The sequence below is a fragment of the Equus przewalskii genome, chromosome 26 (assembly GCF_037783145.1).
Source record: "Equus przewalskii isolate Varuska chromosome 26, EquPr2, whole genome shotgun sequence".
NCBI lineage: Eukaryota > Metazoa > Chordata > Mammalia > Perissodactyla > Equidae > Equus > Equus przewalskii.
The window spans coordinates 12,697,026-12,722,399 of NC_091856.1; the positions used below are offsets into that span (position 1 = coordinate 12,697,026).

The 25,374-nt window shown below is 41.8% G+C and overlaps 1 protein-coding gene across 11 annotated transcripts in view; it reads left to right on the forward strand.

The window, feature by feature from the left end:
- Window positions 1-24,872, forward strand: part of ZNF462 (zinc finger protein 462) — a 137,845-nt gene extending 112,973 nt beyond the window's left edge. For 8 of the 11 annotated variants that reach the window (XM_070596044.1, XM_070596047.1, XM_070596046.1 and 5 more), the window contains exons 10-13: window positions 1,864-2,087; window positions 16,094-16,226; window positions 20,859-20,982; window positions 22,106-22,508. In XM_070596044.1, coding sequence (XP_070452145.1) covers window positions 1,864-2,087; window positions 16,094-16,226; window positions 20,859-20,982; window positions 22,106-22,313 — 689 coding nt within the window. In that variant the 3' untranslated portion in view covers window positions 22,314-22,508. Of the gene's footprint in view, window positions 1-1,863; window positions 2,088-16,093; window positions 16,227-20,858; window positions 20,983-21,286; window positions 21,432-22,105; window positions 23,115-24,177 lie in introns of those variants that run through there. The other 3 variants (XR_011533488.1, XR_011533489.1, XR_011533486.1) reach the window with 2 other exon arrangements.
- Window positions 24,873-25,374: the final 502 nt, after the last annotated feature.

Consider the following 25,374-nt stretch of genomic DNA (forward strand, 5'->3'; position numbering starts at 1 on the left):
GTAGAAGCCAGGGATGCTGATAAACATCCTACAGTTCACAGAACAGCCCCCACCACAAAGAATTGCCTGGCCCCCAAATGTCAGTCATGCTACTCTTGAGAAACCCTGGGCGAGGGGAGTAGGACAGCGGCAGGACATCTTAAGGCTCACTGGTTTACGCCAAAGCATTTTGTCCTCCATTGACGCCAAACCATGGAACTGAATGGTTAGAAGACTGTTAAACATTTGCTATTCTAAGAAAATGTGTGGATTACATTATAATCATGTGTTTCTTAGCTGTCTGCTATACATTGGTTTAAAAATATTTATATTTCAATAAGCCACTGACTCTTCGTATAAGGAAAATAACGTGCATTAGAGCTCCAGGGAGTCTGTTGCAGACACCACCTTCCACAGTCCCTCTGCCCAGCTTTCCGCTGGCCAATTAATCGCCACATTCAAGGGCTCCCGAGGCAGCGACTGCCCTGCAGTGAGAATGTGGTGGTTGAGAGGAAGCCATGACGATGGGTGGGGAAAAGTCCCCAGGAGCCCAACACAGGCCGACAACAGGGGGAGGATTCGCCCAGTGCGTCGCATCAGCGCACAAAATACTCATGCTCTGGAAACATCGCTACTCAGTGACTCTGAGAATAAATCACGCTTTCTTGACTTAATAACACATTGCTGTTTCTAAATAATATAAGTATATGTTGTGTGCGTCCATTTGTAAACTTTCAGAGTCTTATGAAATCCAGACACAGCATGAACACACACGCTATATTTGATCCTTGCATAAATAGCACAGATTTTAATTTTATCCCAGTTATGGATATCTGGCGCGTGCGCCAATGCTCTGGGCAGACTGGTGTGAAATTTAATTTGAGCAGTTAAACACAAGGGTGAGAGAGTGCAAAATAAACAAGCACACGCATTTCCAGCCCTACAGCATTTGGTGTGTTAACAGGAAAAGCACCCGAATCCTCTCTCTCTTTTATTTTTCCCTGGTGACAATCAGATTACAGATTGTCTGAAAAGGCCCAGATCCTCCGTATCTCCCACGCCACCCCCACTTCCCCCTGAATGTTGGCTGCGGCCATGTCACTTGTGAGCTCCTCATAGTTAGAGGTGGAGTTTCAGCGAATAAAAGTGTACAGGTTTCATTTTCAGATTTGAAATTAAAGATTCCTTTGGTTTCGGGAAAAGGAAAACAGTCCCCTGAGAGCATGTTGGAAGGGGAAACAGGAATGGAATTGGAAATGATGGGGAAGGATGGAGTGGCAGTTCCACAGGCAGGGATGCAGGTCTCATCTTGCCAGTTACAATGTCTTTGACCTCTGGAGAGTTACTTAAAAGTCAGTTCCTCACTTGACTAAATGGGAATAATTCCAGCCTAAGAGTTCCTAGGAAGGGGCACTGGGGTGGCACACAGGTGCTCGGGGAATGTCAGTTTCCTCCTCCTTAAAGACACCTGTAAGTCCAGCCTAAATGACCCTTGCTGCTGAGGAAGTAGGAAGTGCTCATGGTTGTTGTCAGTGGTCGTTCATGTTGATAAAGATGGCAGCCCCTTCATTCTTCTCCCCTCCTTTAATCACCTCCCTTCAGGAATTTGCAAGCACGTTGCAGCCTGCCCACCCCTCATAATAGCTCATTCTGGGTACTCAGTTCACAAGGAGCTTTTCGTCTTAAAAACACCTCCTCGTACCCAAGGAATATGCTTTGGGGTTGGAGATGGGGCAGCATTGTACGTGTGTGTGCGGTTCACGGACCCAAACTGATAAGAAGTAGCAAAGCGGAGTGCATGAGTTTCTTGTTCTATTCCAAAGAGAGGACGTGTGCCTACCGTCAGTAAAACGTGCCGTCTTCCCATCCGGTTTGTTTCCGCAGAGGAGCGCGTTGTCCCCATTGAAGTGTGCCGGTCCAAACTCTCCAAATACTTGCAGGGAGTAGTTTTCCGCTGCGATAAGTGTACCTTCACCTGCTCCAGCGACGAGAGCCTCCAGCAGCACATCGAAAAGCACAACGAACTGAAACCCTACAAATGCCAGCTCTGCTACTACGAGACCAAGCACACGGAGGAGCTGGACAGCCACCTTCGGGACGAGCATAAGGTACTTGCCTGGGACTTCCTGCCTCCCGCCCTCTGCATGCCTGTGGGGAGGGGCCCTCGGGGGGAGGACAGAGGGAAATCGAGTCACACCCACTGTGTGTGAGACAGAGACACGAACAGAAATAATGTTTAAAATGAGGGCCAGTTTTTTTCTGCTCTAAAAGAAGGATAAGGTCATTTTAGGAAATTGGAACACAGAGGTGGGGATAAGGAAAATCACCCGCATCCAACTGCCTAACGTTTTTGGTCTCTTCTATGCCCATTTTCCTTTGTTTTACATAATTGTGACTATTTTTGTTGTTAGTTCCGTAAAGTCAGTCAATTCTGACTCCTAGCGACCTTGTGGACAGCAGAGGGTAACCCTGCCCGCTGTTTTTGCGCCATCCTCTCACCTTCCGGCGCTGTATCAGACAATGCTCTGATGCTATTCACAAGGTTTTCGTGGCCAGTTTTTTCGGAAGTGGAAGGCCAGCTCCTTCTTCCTAGTCTGCCTTAGTCTGGAAGCTCCACTGAAACCTGTCCACCATGGTTCAAATACACCACAGGTGTTTGAATTACCCATGGCATAGCTTTCAGCATCACAGCAGCACATCGCCGCCACCACCTGACAACCGACAGACGGATGCTGTGGGTGGTGTGGTTCCCTCACCAGGAAACAAACCTGGGCCGCAGTGGTGAGAGCACAGAATCTTAACCACTAGACCACCAGAGCCAGCTAATTGTGATTATACTATCCATGAAATAGGGTACCATCTCCCCTCCTTTTGTTTTTTACTTAACATCCTAATAGGAGTATTTTTCCATGTTATTTTAAATGTATTATCACAAGGGTTAACAAACTTTTTCTGTAAAGAGCCAGAGAGTAAATATATTAGGTTTTGCGGGCCAGCTGGTCTCAGTGGAACTACTCAGCTCTGCCCTTATAGCAAGAAGGCAGCAATAGACAAGACATAAACGAATGGGCGTGGTTGTGTTCCAGTAAAACTTTATTTACAAAAATAGGCTACAGGCTGTGGACCCATAGTCGCCGGCCCCTATTCTAGCTGATGGTTCTGCCCCCGTGTCCGTCAATGACGTAGGTTGTTTCCAACATTTTGCTAGCTACAAAGATTTTCCAAGGCATTGCTATTCATGTCTAAACACTGTAAGGACTGGGAAAGAGGTGTTTTATTTGGGGAGGGGGATTGATAAAGAACAGATTAGCAAAGGACGTAAAATAAGGGGTTTGTGAAAAATACCGTCTCCTGGAGGTCTGCTGATCAGAGGGTAAAGTCATCCAGGATGGCTTCCTCACTTCTCATCAGGCTTATTTGGCACATCAGCAATTGATAGGATTGTTTCTAGTTTGCGTATTGCCCGGGGGTGGGGGGGGGGGCATAATTTCTGTTTGTTTCATGAAAAGAGCCTATTGAAATGCTTTGTAATTAACGAACAAATCCAAACAACTAGTGAGTGTTTACTTAAGGCGCAATGAGAAGCACTTCTGAGAATGTTTCCTTCTTCCTTGCTCTGCATCCTCCTCAGTGGAAATACAGCTCCTGTTGTCTGGCCTTACAAGTCCAAGTTATAAAGATTTTAGTCTGAATTGTCCACACCCGAGGCTTAGATTTTTTTCTACAGGGCCTTGAGAGAGAAGGCTGAGCTTTATCACCCATCCACAACTTAATGGTTTTATGGCACCCTTTCTGCTTTGAAAGGCATTCGTTTTCTAATGTGTCTGCCCAAAAAAATGAAAGCGGGAAGAAAAGCCTAAATTATCTCACTTAAAAACTTTGCTATCCTTTCTTATCCAAACTTCATGGGCATTTCTGCTCCCAAACTCCAAGGGAAATCATTCATCTGTTTCAAACGGAGCTGTCTTATTTATGTAACCACCGCAGAACTTTTTATTATAGCGTTCAAGCCTGCAGGCTGGAATTTGGGGACAGAGCAAACCAGGAAGATAAATTCTTCCCCAGTTGTTGCATATTAGCTGTGAGTCATTGGGGAAATCCAGAGAGGCTAGAAACCCTAAAATGTGGAGCCCGAAGCTTCCCGAGCAGGGGTGGAAGGCTGGGGCTTCGTGATAGGCATCAGGGAAATGTGTTGCTCAGGAAAAGAGGGACCTAGTTTAGAGGTTTTTGGAGCCACACAGATGGGGGTTTGAATCTTGTCTCCATCATTTACTGTACAACTTCAAGTTCCTTAAATTCCTGATTTGTAAATGGGAATCAGTAAACTTGTCTCAGAAGTTTCGTAAGATTGAGCAAGGTCCTGGTCTTTCCCCACTTTGAGACCCACTGTGTTCCTCAGTCTGTTTGTGAGTTGAGCTGTGCTCAAATAGAACAGCTGTACCTATCATAAAGGCACTTATGTTCCCAAAGACCTAAAATACATTATAAAATCACTAATTGCACCTTGCGTTTTAGACACGGTCTTTAGTGTTATACTTTCACTATGCTATGTGATGCTCTTTAATTTTACTCTTGGTCATGGTTGACCAGCTTATGAAGTCCAATGGGCGCCTAATTGAGGCTGAAGAATTGCCACGTTCAGCAGCCTAATGATTTTGCTCTTTGTCTCGATTGTTGTTGAGTTTTTGGGACTCATGCTTATACTGATGGCGGCACTGTCCCCATTTTCTGTTTCTTCTTTTCTGAGTGTTGAGTACAAAATGCAGTTCGAATTTTAAAAATAATTATCCAAACACGGTTTTATAAACAAAGATAGCAGTGCTGCTGAAACTTAAGTTTTGACTGATAGGCAGTGACATTATGCGCTGGTTAAATATGTGCATTTATCGGGGTGAAGGATATGCAAAAGTCTGATTTTGGCATCCATGAAAGGGGTATAGCAGTGTCAGTGTACCATGCGCTAAAGAGAAGTTTGCTGATAATTCCAATACAAAAGTCAAGGACCATAAGACAGAAACAAGAAATTCAAAGCATAAGAATTGGAAAGCAAGAAATAAAAGTGTTTTTGTTCACACACAATGTGATCTTTATACATAGAAAATCCTAAGAAATCTATTTTTCAAAAGCTACTAGAATATTATTGAGTTTAGCAAGGTTGCAGGATATAAGATCAATATACAAAAATCAATTACATTTCTGTATACTAGTAATGGACAATCTGAAAATGAAATTTTCAAAAGATCAATTCTATTTACAATAACATGAAAAAGAATAAAATACTTAATACATTTAACATAAGAACTAGGAGAGCTACAAAATCTTGTTGAGAGAAATGAGAAGTAAATTAATGCAATATATATCATCTTCATGGATTGGAAGCTCAATATTGGTAATTCTTCCTAAATTGATTTAACATAATCTCCATCCAAATCTCAGTAGGCTTTTTTCTTTGGCAGAAATTGATACGCTGATATTGAAATTTCTATGGAAATGCAAAGAACCCTGAACACCCTAAGTAGTATGCAAAAAGAAACAAAATTGGAAGACTTACCCTTCCTGATTTCAAAACTTACTATTAAATTATAGTAGTCAAGAGAGTATGGTATTGGCATAAGGATAGATGTATGGATCAATGGTGCAGAAGAAAGAGTCTAGAGATAAACCCTCATGTATGTGATCAGTTGATTTTTATGAAAGGTGCCAAGGTGATAAGGAAAGGATTTTTTTTTTAACAAACAGTACTAGAACAATTGGATTTCCATATGCAAAATAATGACCCTTTACCCTTGCATCTCTCCCAACACAAAAATGAAATCAAAATGGACCATAAACCTAAACATATGAGCTAAAACTATAACCCTTGTATAAAAATAGCAGAAATTTCCCTTGGGTTGGGGAAAATTTTCTTAGATATGATACAAAAGCTATGGACATCAAAAGAAAAAATCAATTAAGTTAGATGTCATCAAAGTTAAATTTTTGCTCTTTAGAAGATACCATTAAGGAAATGAAAAGACAAGCAACAGATTGGAAGTAAACATTTGTAAAGTAATTATCTAACAAAGGACTTTAACCAAAATATATAAAGAACTTTTACAACTCAATAATAATAAGATAAACAATTCCATTAAAAATGAGGAAAAGGTTGGAGTAGACACTTTACTCATGAGAATATTCAAATGGCAAATGATCACATGAAACGATGCTCAGTAAGACTCATCATTAGGGAAATGCAAATTGAAACAACAGTAAGATATCACTACCCACCCACCAGAAAGGCTAAAATTAAGAAGACTGATGGTGCCAAAGTGTTGGCAAGGATGTGGAGATTGGAAATCTCATCAGTGCTGGTTGGAACATAAAATGGCATAGCCACTTTGGAGCATTTTGGCAATTTGTTTAAAAGTTAAACATACACTTCCCATCTGATCCAGCAAGTCTTCTCTCACATAGAGTGAGTGGATAAACAAAATGTTCTGTATCCATAGGTCGGAATACTACTCATCAGTAAAAATAAATGAGCTACTGATACATGTAACAACACGGATAAATCTCAAAAACATCATGTTAAATGGACAGAAGCCAGACACAAAAGACTACATATGGTATGATTCCGTTTATATGAAATTTCTAGAAAAGCCAAAACTGTGGAGACAAGGCAACTCGGTGGTTGCTTGGGGCTGGAAGTTGGGAGCAAGAATTGATTGTGGAGGATATGAAGGAACTTCTTAGAGTAATAGAAGAATCCTTAAACTAGATTGTAGTGAGGGTTGCACAAATGCACAAATTGGCTAAAAGTCATTGAACTGTTCATTTAAAATAGATGAACTTTATGGTAAGGAGAGTATACCTCAATACCTAAAAGATACAAGTTTCACAGGAGCTGACATGTAGTAAGTCCTCAATAAATTTTAATTTTCCACAGTCTTTTATAAGTTGGTCCTGGGAACAGATAACTTTAAAGATGCTCAAGATCCAGATTAATGTGTAAACTGCCAAAAATAAAATGTGGAGTAGACTTTGCAATTGGTTCTAAGCTAGGGTTCACTATTTTTTTTTTCCCTGTAAGACTATGTGTTGAGTGCATTACTCGTTACATTCTTCCACAAATAGCTTTAAGTGATTTTGTGTGGTGGAGAGAATCTGTAGAAGAAACTAGAAGATACTGTAAGATGTATTTTTAGTGAAAGGATTTCATTAAACAGAGATGAACGTTCAAAACTGAACCTCTGAATTCTGCCTGCAAAGCTTATAAAACTCAGGAGTGTCTCTAAAGATGTCAGACTGTATTGTTCATGTACTGGACAGAATACTGGTACAGCAGGAAGAGTCCTTAAAGTCAAAAGTACCATCCCATTTAAGAACCGGATTGTCAAGTGCAGTGGATTTATGCTCCCGTATTTATTCTCAGGACCCAAGTTGAAGTAGAAAAGGGATGACAATCAACCCCATCTTTTTTTTTTTTTTTCATGAGGAAGATTGGCCCTGAGTTTATATCCATTGCCAATCTTCCTCTTCTTGTTTGAGGAAGATTGTCCCTGAGCTAACATCTGTGCCAGTTGTCCTCTATTTTATATGTGGGATGCCACCATTGGCTTGATGAGCGGTGTGTAGGTCCACGCCAGGATCTGAACCCATGAACCAAGGGCCTCAGAAGGAGAGCATGTGAACGTAACCATTCTGCCACTGGGCTGGCTCCAACAGTGTCAGTTTTTAGGTGACACTTGTCTTCCTAGACCTTTATCTTTGTGCCAATGAAGAAGGAATCTCTTGGAATCTAAAGTAAACAGTGCAGGCTGTTTGAAATCTTATTTTTTGTCCCTCAACTCCCTCTTTCTGCTTTCACTAGATTTTCCAGAAGGCAAACTACTCTTTCGATCCCTCCCTCCTTCCATTCCTCTCTCTCTCTCTCTTTCTCACACACACCCGCACACACACACACAATGAACTCATGTATCAATAGTGCCATTTATTAGCATCGCTGGTGAAAGATGAAGACTTAAGATTTCGAGGAACCTTGAAGTCATGAGAAAAACCAAACCTTGCGCTTCTCACATTTAAAAAAAAAACACCAGTTTTTTTTTTCAAGAAAGTTTAAGTATGTGCAATACCTTGTTAGTGTTCTTTATGGTTCTGAAGTCTCTTTGCTAGTTAAGGAACATAAAAATATATTATCTCTAACTTGGTTTGCTCGTAAAATTGTCATGTTCGGTGTATTAAATTTAGAAGGATAGACTATTCAGGCAATACACATTCACTAATTGAATTTACTTTGAAATGTTTTTAATTTTTTATACAAATGGTGCCTCAGGCAGCTGAAGTCTAAGGAGCTCGTATCTCTTACTTTCCACCAGTTTAGGGGAAGCAGCGAACGTTAAGCTCAGAAGGAATCATCAACATTTTAGTTAGTCCTATAAAACTGTTCAGCTTTCTGGTCTAGTGACATCCACAGTGGCAAAAAAGTCACATAGAACCATTTGTTTCCAGCAAAGGAAATGCAGAGAAATAAAACAAAAGAACTTTCTCGCCCTCCAAGTCAGGAAACACACCTGGGGCCGTGTTTTTGGATTGCGTTTAATTTCTGAAATAAGTACTAGCAGCTTTAGCTTTATCAGCTCCGAGGATTTCTGCAAGCTGAAGTTTTCTCCAGAAGATCATGTCATTTCATCTCTGCTTTCCTTCATGTTAGTCTTGCTTCTTGATTTGTCAACCGTAGACCCATTTCTTTTATGCGCTTTGGAAGACAGAGAAATCAGAAGCGGATGAGCAAGAGGGGTGACCATTTTTCAGAGGGTTGTGCCTGGCAGAACATTAGGCGGTATTTCTCAAGTAGACATTTGAAGATGCTCTTTGCTTGCGACCTTTAAGACTATCCACTCCACTCTCCAGTCACAGTTAACTGCTCCTGCTTTTAAGCTTCCCTAGGACTTTCCTTATTCTTCTGTTAAGGCACTGATTTCATGTTGTCTCAACTTACGCTTAGCTCTTAACAAGTCTTGTCATTGGATGCAACGTTCTTAAAATGGAAACCACCTTATTTACTCCTCTTTTCTTCCAAGGTCTAAACACAGTGCCCTGCTTACAGTAAAGGCTCCAGTAGCTGTTGGCGAAAGAAATCGATAAACGAAATCACTTTTCACATAGGAAATTTTAAGTATCCTGTTTGTTCAAATAAGCAAAATTTGGCAGCACTGTCAGCATCTTTGCCTGTGGATTTCGAGTTCAGGAGATTGGCAACAGCTCAGTTGGCCAACAGTAAAGTTCTCTGACTTTCTTAATGGTGCCTTTCACTTGGCTTTCTTGAGCACTTGTGACTCGAGTTAGGACGAGATTCTCAAAATGAGTTGATTTTGTCTGAGCTTTTGCTAAATTAGGTCTGGCAGATGCCTGTTTTCTGCTTCTGACTCAGTGATTGCAAAAGAAAGTACATATTCTCCTTGACTTCTGTGCTCCATACCCCTCTGGCTACTTTACCCTCCTTTGTTCTTACAATTCTCGGGAAGATTTTTATTTTGAAGAAAAATTCTCAAAAGATTCCATTGCTCTGTCCCATCAAATATTAGAGCAGAGCGTTATTGTCACAATACTTCTGTCTTCTTTCTTCTTGTGTTCAGCCAGCATACCATGGGTCATTTTTACATATTTTTAAAGTAATCATGCATTTCTACAGATGCTTTGCATTATCATAGGGGGAGCTGGAGCTATGTCATCTGAAGATGTGAGTTCTAATCCTGGCTTTATCACTTACCTGTTTTATGTTCTGTTTTCATCATCTACAAATATAGAAGATAATGCGTATCTTACAGAATGGTCATAAGGGTTAAATGATATGTATAAAAACTGTTGGATTAATTTTTAGCACGTAAGAGATATTTGGTAAGAACTGAAACAAAATCTTTTAGAAAACGTCCAGTTTTGTTCTCTTATTAGCAAGCAAATTTGTATCATGGGAAGCAATATTATGAAGTTCTTTGTATGGTATGGTCTCCCATGGGTTTTTATGTTACCGGTAAACTCAAATAACATTTGTTGTCAGCTAGATGACTGGCCTTATACTCTGCACTGAGCATATAAAGCTAAATAAGAAATGGTTGCCACGCTGGAGGAGTTTATAAGGAAGTAGTCGAGACAAGCTTAGACAAAGAATCAGAACCCAGCATGTTAGGTTCTTGGTAAAGGTATTCATAAAATAGGAGGGCAGCAGAGTGCAGGGCAAATATGGTGTCACTGCTCATCTTCCATAGACCTTTAAGACACTTAGCTGAATCTCCTTTCTGGAAGCTTTTACAAGAGCTCTGATGGATATGTTCGATCCAAGAATTCAAGATCTGTACCTGCACCTTTGACCATCCTCCTGCAAGAAATCAGAGGAGATGTGTTCCTGAACCTTTCTCCCACTCATTTCTTTCTCTCGTTCCCATTCTGACTTTCAAAGACAAGTGAAGAAGATTTGCTTTATAAACCACCTGATACCGGAAGTCAGGGGTTGGCAAACTGACCCATGGACCAGATCCAACCCACTGCCTGTTTTTATATGGTCCGCCAGCTAAGAATGGTTTTGACATTCTTTAATGGTTGGAAAAAATCAAGAGAGGACTATTTTGTGACATGTGAAATTACATGAAATTCAAATTTCAGTGTCCGCAAATACAGTTTATTGGAACACAGCCACGCTCATCCATTTCCGTATTGTCTGTAGCTGCTTTCGAGCCAGCCGGGGAGTAGTTATGACAGAGACTATATGGTCCAGAAGGCCTAAAAAAAACCTGGCCCTTTACAGAAAAAAACTGCCAGCCTGTGCCTGTAAGTCCTTTAAAATCTTCGCAACACGACACATTCTCAGTTTGTGACTGAGATGGGCATTTCTGATGTAAGAGGCCGTTTCTCCATGTTCTCCAGTGTCACTTTTTCTAGAAATAAAAAGTTCACTTTGGCCTTTCTTTTTACATGGACATGGGATCTTAGGTGATGTGAACATCCCGATTGGGTGACCCTTTTTGAAGGTACAAATGTTAAGGAAGTAGGAGGGGAAACTCTGGAAATGTTAAGTGGATTTTTCTTCATCACAATCTCCCCCACTTAGTGTCTGCTAAGCAAGAAAGAAAGGTTTATATGCAATGAGGTTTATTACAGAAGACAAGGGTGTCGATTTCATTTTTTCATGATGAGGCAAGTTTCTGTCAGTCTTTCCCCTAGGACTGGGTTTGCCACCCTGGGACGATATGAAAATGCCTGTTCAACTTGATAATATGTGTAAGTGATGTAATACTTCTCCCCTTAGAATAAGCCTCAAGTACAGAAATTCTTTCCCACGCTAGGGACAGGGCTGAACCATTTTGGTGAATGGTTAAAACCAACTGACAAAGGCCAACGTAGGTGTGAAGCTTGAACATGAAGCGTGAGCGTGGAAGGGTTTGCAGTGCTAGCACTTCCGGGTTAAGGGGTAGAGCTCTTCCTGGTTGTTGGCACCACATCTCACATTCTTATTGGACAGCTCACTTTACCAGGGCTCAGGGTTAGTGGCCTTCACAGGGGACTTTGGATTCGGGGACATTCACAGATAACTTTCATGAGATATAAAGATCTGCATGTACAGTTTTATAGTCTGAGTGATTACATATTTGAACAATCCATGCTTCAAAACCACGAATGGCTTCTTTTGCCTTCAAAAGGCTGCAAGGAGCCAGGTTGTAAATCTCAAACTCTTAGCTTTGCTCTTTCTCCCTCTGTTGTGGGCCTTTGGGGAAACAAGGTCATAAACTGCTTCTCATCTCCAGAGAAAAAAGTGAATTTCCCTCAGTATGTCCTCTGCCCCATTAAGAAGTTGGTTAGATACCCACCAGTCACGAGGTCCAGAAAGTAACTTACTGGCGTGATCATTTCAGAAGCCAACATGGAAATATATTGGAACTTTTATAAAGCCCGCACCCTTTAACTTTGAACTTGTAATTTCACCTCTGGAAATTTAGCCTATAAAATTAAAACTAAACGTAAAGAAAGGTTTATATACAATAAGGCCTATTACTGCATTTTTAATAGTGGAAAGCCGGAAATAACAGAAGATAAACTCGTATGGGATGACTCAAGTAAACTATAATATATCCACTTGATGAAATATTATATAGTGATTAAAAATGATACCTATGCCAAGCCAGGCATAAAAAAACAGGATACATGCTCATAGTTTTAATATGATTATAGCAGTGTAAATAGTCTATGCGTAGAAAACAGGAATACAGAAATAGAATAACTCATTAACAGTTATTATGTATAGGTAGTTGGACTTTAAATGAGTTTTTTCTACTTTCCAATTTTTCTTTGTGAACGTTTCTAGGAAAGAAAAATATGTTAAATTAAAATGAAGACAGCCAGTAGCCAGGAGGTGAGACGCACACCCCCTCTGATCTGGACATGGCCCTGGCCAGTGGAGATCCAGCTGTGACTAAGATGCAGTGTCTGTCCTCGCAGAGTTTGCAGTTCGGGGGGAAGGAGGGGAGGCAGGCCATGAACAATGAATCTCTGAGTGCGATGAGTTCTAAAAGGGGAGTGGAGGGTGCTGTGGAAGCATAGAGCCAGAGGACGTAACTGAGACGTTGAGAGAAGGTCCCCCTGTGACATTGAAGTGAGGCTGGAAGACGTGAAGGAGGCAGGCTCAGGGAAATTTCAGACAGAGGAAATGGCACGTTCAGGGAGAGGCACAAGGTCGAGAGCATGGCGTATTCCAGGAATCTCAGTAAGGTCAGGGTGGTGGGAGCAAAGGGGAGCCAGTCTGGAGGAAGTGGGCCAGGATAAGATGATAGTCGGCCATGTAAACCACACTAAGAAATTGGGGTTTTTATCCTCAGGGCAGGCAGAGATGACATGAACAGATTTAAATTTTTTTAAAAGTCGCTCAGGCTCCACTGGAGAAAAGAAGCAAGAAGGGGCAAGAATGGAAGGAAGGAGGGAGGGAGGGGGCCTGCAATAATCCAGGTGAGAGTTGGTGTAGCACGGAATCTTCCTTTTGTATTGAGATTAATATTGGATGGCTGATTAGAGGATTTAAAGTATAGTAAGGACCCAACACGATAAAGAGTTTTTATTTTAAATCTTCTAATTACATAGCAAAAATTTTAGTTTTTACTTTTATCTTTTAATTGCATAGCAAAGATTTTGGAAATCTTCAGGACAAGGAAATCCTGGGTCAGCCCCGAATGAGCATCACACCGTGAAAATGTCATGTAGTCTTTTAAAATTGTGCAGAATCCAAAATGTTAACAGATTTCTAGTAAAGGAATGAAGGTGATGGGAAGATGGACAAATACAATCCTTACCCCCCACCCCCCAAAAAAATATCCTGGGAGGAAAAGGAAAAAATAACATTGGTTGGTAACAGATCTCCTTCTGTCACCTTGAGTTCCTTGAGAAACAGAGGCTCCAATACCTAGCACAGGGTCTGCCTGGCACACAGCAGGCCCTCAGGGAGTCCTTGTTGAATGAATGAATGAACGAAGTCCTTCTTGAATGAATGAATGAAGTCCTTGCTGAATGAATGAACACAAACCACCGGATTAAAGAAGATATTTGAGCGTTCTTTTTTGGCTTTCTTGATTTCATTACTTTTGTTTCCTGGCCACTGCCCACTCGTCATGCCCCATATGCAAACCTACAGTTGCCCTGGCTAAAGGTGGGAAGTGGGAGAAGATGGTCAGAAAAGGCTGCTTTTTTTTTTTTTTAAAGATTTTATTTTTTTCCTTTTTCTCCCCAAAGCCCCCCAGTACACAGTTGTATATTCTTTGTTGTGAGTCCTTCTAGTTGCGGCATGTGGGATGCCACCTCAGCGTGGTTTGATGAGCAGTGCCGTGTCCGCACCCAGGATTCGAACCAACGAAACACTGGGCCGCCTGCAGCGGAGCGTGGGAACCTAACCACTCGGCCACGGGGCCAGCCCCAGAAAAGGCTGCTTTTTAAGTACTGGTCATTTAAAAATGTTTCTTCACACATATTTCAAAATTAGGCAAATGGGAATCTTGCCCCCTTTTCTGAAAAAACTGGCAACCCAGAAAAATTTATTCAAATATTTGTCATAAGTGCTATTTGGTTAAAATGTAGACTTTGTAGCTAAACATAACTTTATAAATATGCATTTACAAGGCTTGTTATATCCGTTTCCAAAAGCCAAAATTGGAAAAGCCCACATTCCCAGAAAGGGGAAGGAAGCTACATGTTGGGGAACTATGGGTTTCAGGTACTGTCTGACCCCCTTTTACAAATGAGGACGTTGAGGACATTTATGTTGAGTAACTTGCCCAGGGCCTCGTAGTTAATGCAAACCTTGAACCTGAACTCAGGTCTGTCTGACTTCAAAGCTCATGCTCCTGGCACTCTCCATCTTTGCTTTTACGTGATGAAAATAGAAACCAAGGATTCTCTGAGGTCTGTAGGAGTGAGACATGGTAGATGAGTACCCAGTTAGGAGGGTGCTACAAGCAACCGTCTCGGAGATTGACCGTGAACTCTTAGAGGGGCCGAAGGAGAACTAAAGATGCTGAACTGACTTCCTCCTCCTCCTTTTCACCGTAGTCCACTCATTTTTTTAAAATTTTTTAGTGAGCAAAGCAAGAATCTGCCTTCCCTGAGTGTTTGGCACTGAGATTGACAAAGACATCTTTTCCATCGTCATGTTGAGTTTTTAAGGTCAACTGATTTTGTGGATTTTGTTGTTATAGTTACACCAGTGTATCATTTCTCTCACTCTAAAAGAGCTTTTTTCCTGAGTCTTCTTCCTCCTCTTAAATGCTATGTACCTCCTCCAGGACACTGTTGGGACAATATTAAGCCTTGTCACAGGACCGTCTCTTGGCCCTGATACTGTGTCTCTTTCTCTTGCATTTGTCGCAGTTGATGGTGATGTCCCATCTGCCAGGCATATGAAATTGGTGGTGCTCAGCAAATCTTTGTTCCAGTCTAGTCCCAGAGAATATTTCAGAATTGTCTTGTAGATTCTCTCTTTCCTCTCCTGTGCCTTCATTACCTTCTATCTCTACTGTAGCAGCTATAGAAATCTGCCTTGGAATCTAATTACTGATGTCTGTCTTCTTTCCTCAACTAAACTGTGAGCCTCTGGAGACCAAAACTGGCTCTCATTCTTCTTTGGGGGCCCCTCCCCTTGCCCCCAACATGGGGAGCACAGCCCTCTCCACAGAGGAGCAGCCCCTGGCTGTTGACTGGCTTGAGTTATTTTGTTGCCTTGAGTCCTGTGCTAAACTGTCATTGTTGATAATTCTATGCATACAGCTGAAGAGGTTCTGAAAATAGCTTAATGAAGAGGGTAAAAATTTTGTGCTCCCACTGATGTGAGAACCCCAAACAGAACATCATTACAGAGTTTTCTTAGCATGGCTTTTTATTTCCCTTGGATATTTTGCAGAGAGTTTGGATTCCCACATTATTCGAACAACATTTTATATAAATAAAAATCAGCCATAGTTAACACTCTTAATGGGTGTTTTAGGGGCTAGTCATCTAGATTTTTCTCAGGTAATCTCAGCCTTGGTAAATAGGCTGTGGTCAGCTTCAAAAATAGTAGTAAGACCAAGGGTAGTGACATTGTCTTCTGTTTAAACTGGAGTTAGGAATCGAACACTTGTCATCTGGCCTAAGTTGGGACAGCCTACAGCCCTCCAGGTTGATAGAAAAACGTTGTGACTCTTACTGCTCGTTTTCAGGTCACTTACAGAGCTCTTCTCCTCCAGAGGTCTTTGAAACTTAGGTAGTTTACAGAAATTCCCACTTTCAATTCAACTCAAAAACTGTTTATTGGACACCTACTGTCTACCTAAGGCTTCATGATACTTTTGATTTCCTGTTGACTGTTGCTCATATTTTTTGCTAAGTTTAGTAAGGGAGGTCCAATGTTGACAGTTCCAATGAAAATGGCGGAATGCAGGTGCAAAGGATGGCTCCACCTTGAAAGAGGCATAGTGAAGAAAAAGACCTCTTGGCACCTGTGCTCTTTGGTCCTGGTTCCGAAATCACAGTCAGAGGACAATGAGGTTGGAAAGGTCTCTCCCCTAGGAAGACCCCCATTCCGTCTGTGGTTCATTGTTCCATCCTCTGTTTGGGCTTTTTTCAGGTAAGCCGTAACTTTGAGCTGGTTGGACGGGTTAACTTGGATCAGCTGGAACAGATGAAGGAGAAGATGGAGAGCTCCAGCAGTGATGACGAGGACAAGGAAGAAGAAATGAACAGCAAGGCTGATGACAGAGGTTTGTCTCCTCCCTGCCCTCTGAGTCCCAGATGGCATCCAGCACGTCCATGGTGAGACAGAAGGCAGGCAGAAGGTTATTGTAGGGGGAACAGAAGGAACGATCCTTCTTAGTTAAGTAGCAGAACAGACTGGCTTCAGAAACGTGTCAGGGGCCATGTCTCTGTAAACTGTTACCGGCTATAGAAACTCCAAGGAAAACAGACATTTTCTAACTCTAAGCTATCTATTTGTTTAAAAATATATGGTGATGATTTGTTTAAATTAAAGAAAACTGGCGTCTAGGGAATCTGCAGAATAAAGACGGACAGACAGCAAGACAGGTGACATTGTAAAGCTATTGAGGAATGTAAATGAACTTCCCATTGAATGCTTACTTAAAATTGTTGCTGTTGGGACATACACCGCTGAGGTGTCGGGGAGGCCACAAAGAACTTGAGCCTCAGTCCCTCTCATTACGTCCCTCTGCTTGGCTCTCTTCTTAACCCCCCTGCTGCTGTGTTCTTGCTTTGTAAAGAGGGAAAGAGAAACCAACAGCTTTCATTCAACCGTGAATGTACAGGGACCCTGGGGAAGGCTTCATGGGATTTTTGCACAATTTTTCCAACTTCCCCTGCGTCTATATAATTATTTTCAAAATAAAGTTTTTCAAAAGTGTATTTAGTTATAGACATACATTTACGTGATCTAGAGTTGGTTTCCTATGTTGTTCAACACAGAATGTTGTGGAAATCCCCGGACAGTGCCTTTAAGACTGTTGATTGGGATATGTTACTTTAGTTACCGCAGATTTATCAAAAGCACATGGATAACATAAACATGAGAAATAAACATTATAGATTTCATGACAGTGATGAGAAGGATGATTAGTTGCCATTCTTGAGCATCGTCATGTGCCAGGCCCAGTGCTGGTTGTTTTTATATAACTTTTTCTTTTTTCTTTTTTTTAAGATTGGCACCTGAGCTAACAACTGTTGCCAATCTTCTTTTGTTTTTTCTTTTGCTTCTGCTCCCCCAAATCCCCCCAGTACATAGTTGTATATTTTAGTTGTGGGTCCTCTAGTTGTGGCATGTGGGACGCCGCCTCAGCATGGCCTGATGAGTGGTACCATGTCTGCACCCAGGATCCAAACCAGTGAAACCCTGGGCCACCACAGCAGAGCGCACGAACTTAACCACTGAGCCACGGGGCCAGCCCCAATGTATAACTTTTTCTTTAATCTTATGCGATGGAGAGGGTTCTGCAGTTGGCCTGCCTGATTTGGCTCCCAGTTCGCTACTTACTAGCTACATGACTTTGGGTAAATTCTTTTATCTCCTTGTGCATACATCATCCATAATAATAATAATAATATCACCTGCCTTCTAGGGTTGTGTAAAGCTTAAATGAGATAATGTACAAGACATTAGCCCAGTTCCTAGAACACAGCAATCACTACTAAACGATAACCCTGCAGTGTAGGTGGTATTGTTGTCATTTTACAAATGGAGAAATAAAGGCCGAGGAAATTTAAAAGCTCGTTCAAAGTAAAAAAACAAAAGGCAGAACAAAACTCTGGAGGTTGAATTTAGGTCTTCTGGCTCCAAAGGCAAGATTTCTTTTACACTGCGTGCCGTTTCCCCAGCCATTTGGGCAGCGGGATGGTCTTCACTGAAGGGAGCCTTGCATCTAAGGGGCCCTTTTGCAGAATAGCTTTCTTTTTCCTGCTTGCTCAGTGGGCAAGCCTAAGAAAACCTAGGTGGTGGCCATTTCCCTCTGAGGTTCTCCCTGTGCTTTTTCCTGACGTGTTCACACTTCTACCCCCATCCCCATCCCCACCATGACGCCATAGCAGGAGACCATGGGTTTGCAAAGTGGGGGTCGAGTGTGACCCCTGAAGTCCCAGCCAAGATGACAGCAGACGCTGCCGGCCAAGGCATACCAGCTCTTCGAAACCCCCATGCCCGTGGTCAGCCTGAAAAATAAATGGACAAAGAAAACATCCTTGCCATATAGGTTGATTAACCGTGTAAAGTTGGAACTTTTCTTAGGAGGGGCCGTAATGATCCATTTCTTACAAAGAAAACGCTGTGATCTGAGAAGCACGGTTTTTTATTTTTTATTTTTTTTTAACATTGCACAAGTAGGTGCTTAGTGAATGCTTTAATGGCTGTGTGCTGTTCCCAGCGGTCTCTGGAAGGGGACACTCCTGACAGAGGGGACAGAGTCTCCTTCTGCTGCGTGATGCTCCATGGCCTGACATTCCTCTCAGGAAAGAAATGATTCCTCATTGCATATTATGACTTTTTCATCTCGAAAGCTGAGCACACGTGGTTTTAGAGGTTATAAGCATTGCAGAGGCCAGAACACCTTTTTCTCCTTCCCTGCCCTGTGACTCCTCCAAAATAAAAGCGTAGGAAATTAGAAGAAAAAAGATGGCAGTTAGATGTGTGGGACACACCAGGCAAATTTTCTTGCTTGCCCCCTCCCCGTGGGCACGGTGGCGTCAGACCAGCTCGGTTTGGCTGAAAAGAACTTCCTGGTGTCTGATCGCTTCCTCCTGGAAATTGCAGCGTCCACATTCATGAGCCTTAACCACATGAGAAAAAAAGCCCTGGGGTGGAGAAGCGTGGATTCCTCCCTCGGAGGGTGGGGACTGACGTGAGCAACTTCTAGTAACGTTAATGGAAATTACAACGCTGACCCTTCCTGGCCCCCTCGCCGATCCTTGAAAGAACAGCCTGCTTTGTCTCATCTCCTTTGAATCAATTTTCCACCATCGAGGTATATTCTTGCCAAGAAGAAGAAACGGCATACAATAGCCTCAGGGTGTTTTTGCCAGACGTTCCGTCTTCGGGGAGTAGAGAGCGGGAGGTGCCACCTAAGGGCTGATGGAGAGCTATTTGATGTGTGACAGGTAATGACTGGTCTCCTCCTTTGAGGATGAAGCAGCAGGAGCCATTGGAAAGAGTAGATGACTGGTTTCATGTTTCCTAAGGGTAAGAGCGGACGTGCCAGGAGCATGCCCCTCGTTGGCAATGTAGACTTTAATCAGGCCCACCTGGGTCAGGGGGCTCACATCCTTGTAGCCACCCCATTCTCAACATCCTTTCCCAGCATGAGGAGTGGAGAGAGGACTGACTGGTCCCACTGCAGGTCCTGCCTAGGAAGCCCTGGGGGGAATTTGAAAGGGAAGAAATCAGGCATGAAGAAATCCAAATGAACCCGAGCCGAATCCTCCCCACCCCCTCTCATTATGCAGCTGGGAGGAGTCACGAAGGCATTCTGTTGATTTCTTGCCCAAGATAATCCCTGCTAAGGAATTAATGCGCAGAGCAGATGGTGCTGTCTCATTTCCAATGAAAAGAATCAAGGAAGATAGTCTGTGCAATTATTTTTAATGGCTTGTGTGGTGATCTTCTTAATTTGTGAGAAAATGTTTCATCTTTTGTTCAAACTGGCCCCATTCACATAGCTTTTTGTGCTGAAGATGAAGGCAGCGGAGAGACACCTATCCCGTTAGTGTCGTCCTGATTTTATTCGATGGAGTGTTTCAACCAGGAGACATCTTCCTGTAACATCTTGTGTGTACAGGCGCAGAGTGATCAGAAATGTAGAGAGGATCGACATTTCCCTGTGTGCTGCCCTCACTTTGCAACGTGGCTGCAGAACCGTCTAGGTCCTGCTGTTTGTTACCCGCATGAAGATTTGGCCCTCTGTGGTGTAATGAAGGACATATGGGCTTGGAACTTGGGACAACACAAAGGCCATACAAGCTCGCGTCTTTCAGTTTGCCAGGAGGAGTGGCCTGTAAACAATGAACCAGCCAATGCACATTGATCAGATCCCTAACATGTGCCCAGCGCCGTGGAGGAAACAAAATGATGACAGTCAATATTTGATGTTTGCAGCCGACTTCTCCCGAAATGCCTGTATATCCTCACATTCATGACTATCACCAATTGAGGAGGAGATGCCGGGCAGCCAGCCAGCATCCCTCCCTAGCTGAGGACACCCTCTCACATACTGGCCTCCCCGTTGTCCAGGTTCACTTTGATGCTAGGTTCTTTGCTTGTAGATCTCATTCAGTGCTTGTAGCCACTCCGGGAGGTGTTGATTCTGATATCCATGACAGATGACAAGTTGTGAGCCCCTGTCCTTACTCACAGCGAGTCAAAACTCTGAGGTCTCCTACACATAACCTGACCTGGTGTTTTCAGTAGCCTATGTTCTTTTTAGTGAGAAAGATAAACCCGTGTCAAATAAAAAGTGAATAGGTGCTACACTGTGAGGCACTGACAGTGCATCACGGAAGGAAGAGATTGGATACAAAAAAAATGCCAAGACACTGTGGGACTGGACAGAGGGGTTCTTCAGGCAAGAAAGCCCCAGATTATTTGTGATGGAAGCAACTGGGGAGGTGATGAGGAATGGGGATGCTTGAGCCTGGGAACCAGGAAAAATTCTTGAGAGCTATCCAAGAAATACCCTTAGTTGGAAAACCAGGAAGGAGAAAGTAAGGAATCTGGAAATTGCTTTCCCGTTGGCTTTCTAGGTAGAAGGAGGAGAGGAGGTGTCTTAATGAATGTTGACTTCTCTCTTCTGCCTACTCCCACAGCACACAGGTAACACAGGTCTGCTCTCTCCTCACAGATCTGATGAGATTTTCTGACCGTGGGGCTGCTCTTAACACCGAGAAGCGTTTTCCGTGTGAATTTTGCGGACGGGCGTTTTCACAGGGCTCTGAGTGGGAACGGCACGTGCTGAGACACGGCATGTAAGTCAGTCCGTCCCAAGAACGTCGTTGCCCAGAGGGAAAGGTGGCAGGCAGACCAGGTTCTTTTTTTGGTTCCCGTGACAATGCATAGGCCCCTCTGTGTCACATTTCCGGGCATGGGAGGAGAGGCAATTGTCAGGAACTAGGTTTCTCCTTTTCTGTTGGTTTTTAAAATGGTCACCCAGACACGAGTCAAGTGAGGAAAAATCATCTTTATGAATGACAAAGCCCACTCGAGTAGAAGTTTAGAGCTTTCTCCAGCCAGTGTCCCTTCAGCTTTCATTAGCATGACATTCTCCGATAGAGCGTGGACCGGGGTCAAAAGATCGGGCTTCTGTTCCTGCCTCTGTGATGATTCATTCCCTGAGTGGCCTTGAACATTCCCACGCACCTCTTGGTGCCTTCAATGCTCTGCCTCGGGGACAGAGCCAGCTCTGCCTGCCTCCCAGGTAGGTGGGAGCATACCTGCAAAACACTTACAAGATCCTTGAGCATAAGATCATCCCGTACCCACGGCACTCTTAGTCCGCCAGACACAGAGAGAGCCTAGGAGCTGGTCCTTTCAGCAGAAAATGTCCGTGAAACCTGAAGCATTAAACTTCAGAGAATATAACTAAGCTTCCCAAGACATGGGTTCCATCTTCCAGTTTCTGCTTTTTGTTTGTTTCCATGATTTGTTTCTGGACCTGTTCATTAAATTACTAATACTTGAGTTGCTCTTTTAGTCTTAATACATATAGCCCATCGCCAGGCTTCCAACTCCTGCTGGTGAGTTTGAGCATAAAATAATTCTTGCTATTACCACTTATGACTTATGACCCAGTAGAGGAGGGACCATAAAACAATTAGGTTATTCTGGAAACAAAGCATGGTATAATCAAAATGTAGTATAATAATGGATATGTTTGTAGGTTCAGATCTTTAATAAGATACCAGAAATACATGACCTAAATATAACACGTTGCAAAGATAAATCACTCAGAATTTAGTCCTACCTCCATGGCATTTGTTCAAAGGAAACCCTAAGGCCTTTTTATGGTCAGGGAAGTAAGGATGTGTGTCTTTTTTGTTTAATTAGGAAAAAATGTTTACTCATCTGTCTCTACCATCAATGTTTTTGCAGGGCGTTGAATGACACCAAGCAGGTGAGCAGAGATGAAATCCACCTGAAAGAGAACATGGAGGACAGTATTAAGATGCCCTCCCTAGAGGAGAAAGAAGATGACGAGGCAATCGGAATAGACTTTTCCCTAAAGAATGAAACAGTAGCCATCTGTGTAGTAGCTGCTGACAAATCTCTCCTGGAGAATGCAGAGGCCAAAAACGAATAAGCGTTTGGTGAAATTCTTAATCAAACCTTACTTGAACCGTGATGAAAAAGTGGGAGGGCCAGCTGGGGCTGAGAAGGGGGGGACAGAGAAGAGAAGACAGAACAAAGCTGCTTTTTAGGACTGAACAATCTATTTTCAAAGCACTGGTACCTGTGTGAATGAGTATGTAAATTAAAGTTATTTAAATGGTTGGAATATGTGGCTCCTTTTCCATCACTACATCTTTTCTTCCGGATCTTCATCATGGAAGTTGTCACTTGTCGCGGAATACGGAAGCACGTGCCATGCACACGTTGTGCTCTGTGCGGTCTTGGACAGTATGTGGAAACGAAGCTCCGTGACGGTAAAGACTTCTCTTAGGGGAACAACTTTTTGACGCACAACTTTCGGTGCGTTTTTCTAGTTTTAATACCTTAAGCTTTTTTCAAGACCTAACTGCAGCCGCTTTGGGAAAAAACAAAAAACAAAAAAAACAAAAACAGAAAACAAAAAACTGCTTTGCATAAAACAGTCACCTGTTTCCTAGTACCTCAAACTTAACCAAGGGAAATTCTCTGCATTTGTCAGTACTACCTGCCGTCCTTGTGGTTAAATGTAGAGAACTGCTGGGCAAGATGGTGAATGGAGAAAAAAAAAGAGTTTTAAAGAAAGGAACACAAATTGTGCTTAAAATCCCCATGTGGGTTTTATTTCTTAAAATACTGTGATTTTTTTAATTATTTTAGTAAAAAACAAAACAAAAAAAAGAAACAGACTTTAATTATTAGATAACTGTTTGTGAATTGTCATCCTTTACTCCAGGTAAGCTGTTTATTAGTGTTCAACTATAATTTAGAATTTGATAGATTCATGTGAGCTAATTTTAAGGTGACTGTGGAATTTTGTTTGCCACACGTTTATTTTCTATCAATTTGAGTGTTACAAACACAGCACAATTCAGTTTTTCATATAAATTGTTTTTTCTGTGTGTGTTGTTCTTGTGTTTTAATTTGGGGGCAAGGGAGATTTCGTTTTTTTGTGAATAGGAATGTTTTTATTTTAAACATGGAAATAACAAAGAAGTTAATTTTCTTTTTTTTTTATTTAACTAAAGAACCAAACTTTTCGGCACAGCTATGCAGCTTGTGGGCCAGACAAGGAAGTCCTCTCCACCCTTTTGATGCTTGTCCAATTTACACATTCTCCGTCTCACACAAATAATTTCTGTTAGGATGGGCTGGCTTTTGTGTGTGGTTTTAAAATCTGTGTTCTTTTTTGTTTGCGTTGTGTTTGGGGGGGTCTCATTTATTTTGGGGGACAAGGGGATGTGCTAGAATCCCATCCCTTTGGTGAGAGTGGACAAGAAATACTTATATCCTACAAGGAGCCTGGAGAACTACTTTTTTTTTTTTTTTTTTTCAATCTAGCTGCCAGCTGCTCTGTTTCCCCTTATTAGCTTTTTCAGGAGGGAGCAGCTTAGACTAAATCTAAGTCTACATCTATAATATGTTCTGATTGTGAACAAAGGGTTTCGTTCCAAAAAGTAGAAAAGAACTTTCCTTGAAGCCTAGGTTTTAGAAGCCTGTGTGTGCGTGCGCTTGGATGTGTGTGTGTGTGTCTGTGGATTTGTGCGCATGTGAGTCCTTTGGTTTTCATGTTTTGTTTTTTTTTTTACTTGGAAGGGTTGGGGGAGGGGGAGGGAAGAAAGGGAAAGGGGAATTGCTGAGATGACAGTGTCCCACACAGCTTCAAATAAAATCCATGGAAAGATATTGCATTTGTGGAATAAGTGCTTACTTGAAAAGCATGTTCTTCTTTTATTTTCTTGCTGTTAAGACTTTTTATTTGTAGGGAGTTTGTTTTAATTTAATTTTTTTTTTTTTAGGGATGGGGGCCATCATGTGGAAACCAGAAAATGGGGAAAGTGTGAACTATCTAAACAAAGATTCATTTTGTGTCCATATTTGTTTTTAATTGGCCTCATTTCAAATGTATTAAACAGTTCCATACCTGGATTGGGTGTTCGTAATGGTTACCAAAAACAAACAAAAAAAAGAGAAAAAAAAAGAAAGAAAAAAGAAAAAAAAAGAAAATAATTGTGACATGCTTTTATCACTACTTTATTTTTCAAATAACATGTAAATATTGTAATCCATTGGATTTTGTTTTGCTAACCTGTTAATAAAAATATGGGACCATTATCCTTTTAACAAGGCTAGAATGTCATTTTTTTCTTTTTTCGAACATATACCTGATATTTTGTGGCCGCACATTTTGAATGCATTATTATAATTCTGTTGACTGTAATGACATAGAATTTACAACTTTTTTTTGTTTAATTTATACAGAGGACTTTTTTTTCAGAGCTTGAGAGAAGAAAATAAATAGCAAAATGATAACCTATTGACTCCAATAATCAGTGTTTCCCAATACTTGATAAAAGATAGGGAGATTCTGAGTTCTTGAAGCCAAGGGTTTAAAAAAACAACAAAAAACACACAAGTAGGTTATTCAAGTTGTTTGCAACATACATTTTGTAATGAAATGTGAGAAATTAATAAAGAATTTTTTTCACATGTGTCTATGTGTATCTGTTGTAGATCATTTACAGATATGGCTACAGATATGAACTGTAGAAATAAAATAGCATTGCCTCTCAATGTGTGTACGTGAGAGAGATTTCAGGCCACTGAATCTATACAGGTGTGGAAAACAAAGGTGAAATTAAGATAAGGTGAGCTGAGATTTTAAAATGTTAATATTTCTGCATCCGATATTTATCACCAACCGGGAGAACTTTATGGAGGGAATATTTTCCATCAAAAATGAGAACCAAAGTGTGCGTGAAGCTTCAGAAAGAGGAAGTGTCAGTGACTAAATGTCATCTGGGGACTCGCAATCTCTGAGCACAGTTATTTAAACTAACTGCAAGTCACAACCACTGCCACAAACTATCTTGCTGTGCATCCTGCACCGGTAATTTTCTTCACTAACTTGTTCTTTGAGCTACCCTGTTATAAATGAAAGGAAAAGTGAATAGTCATGAAATCTAGAAGAAGAGTAAATTAAAATCAACAGCCCT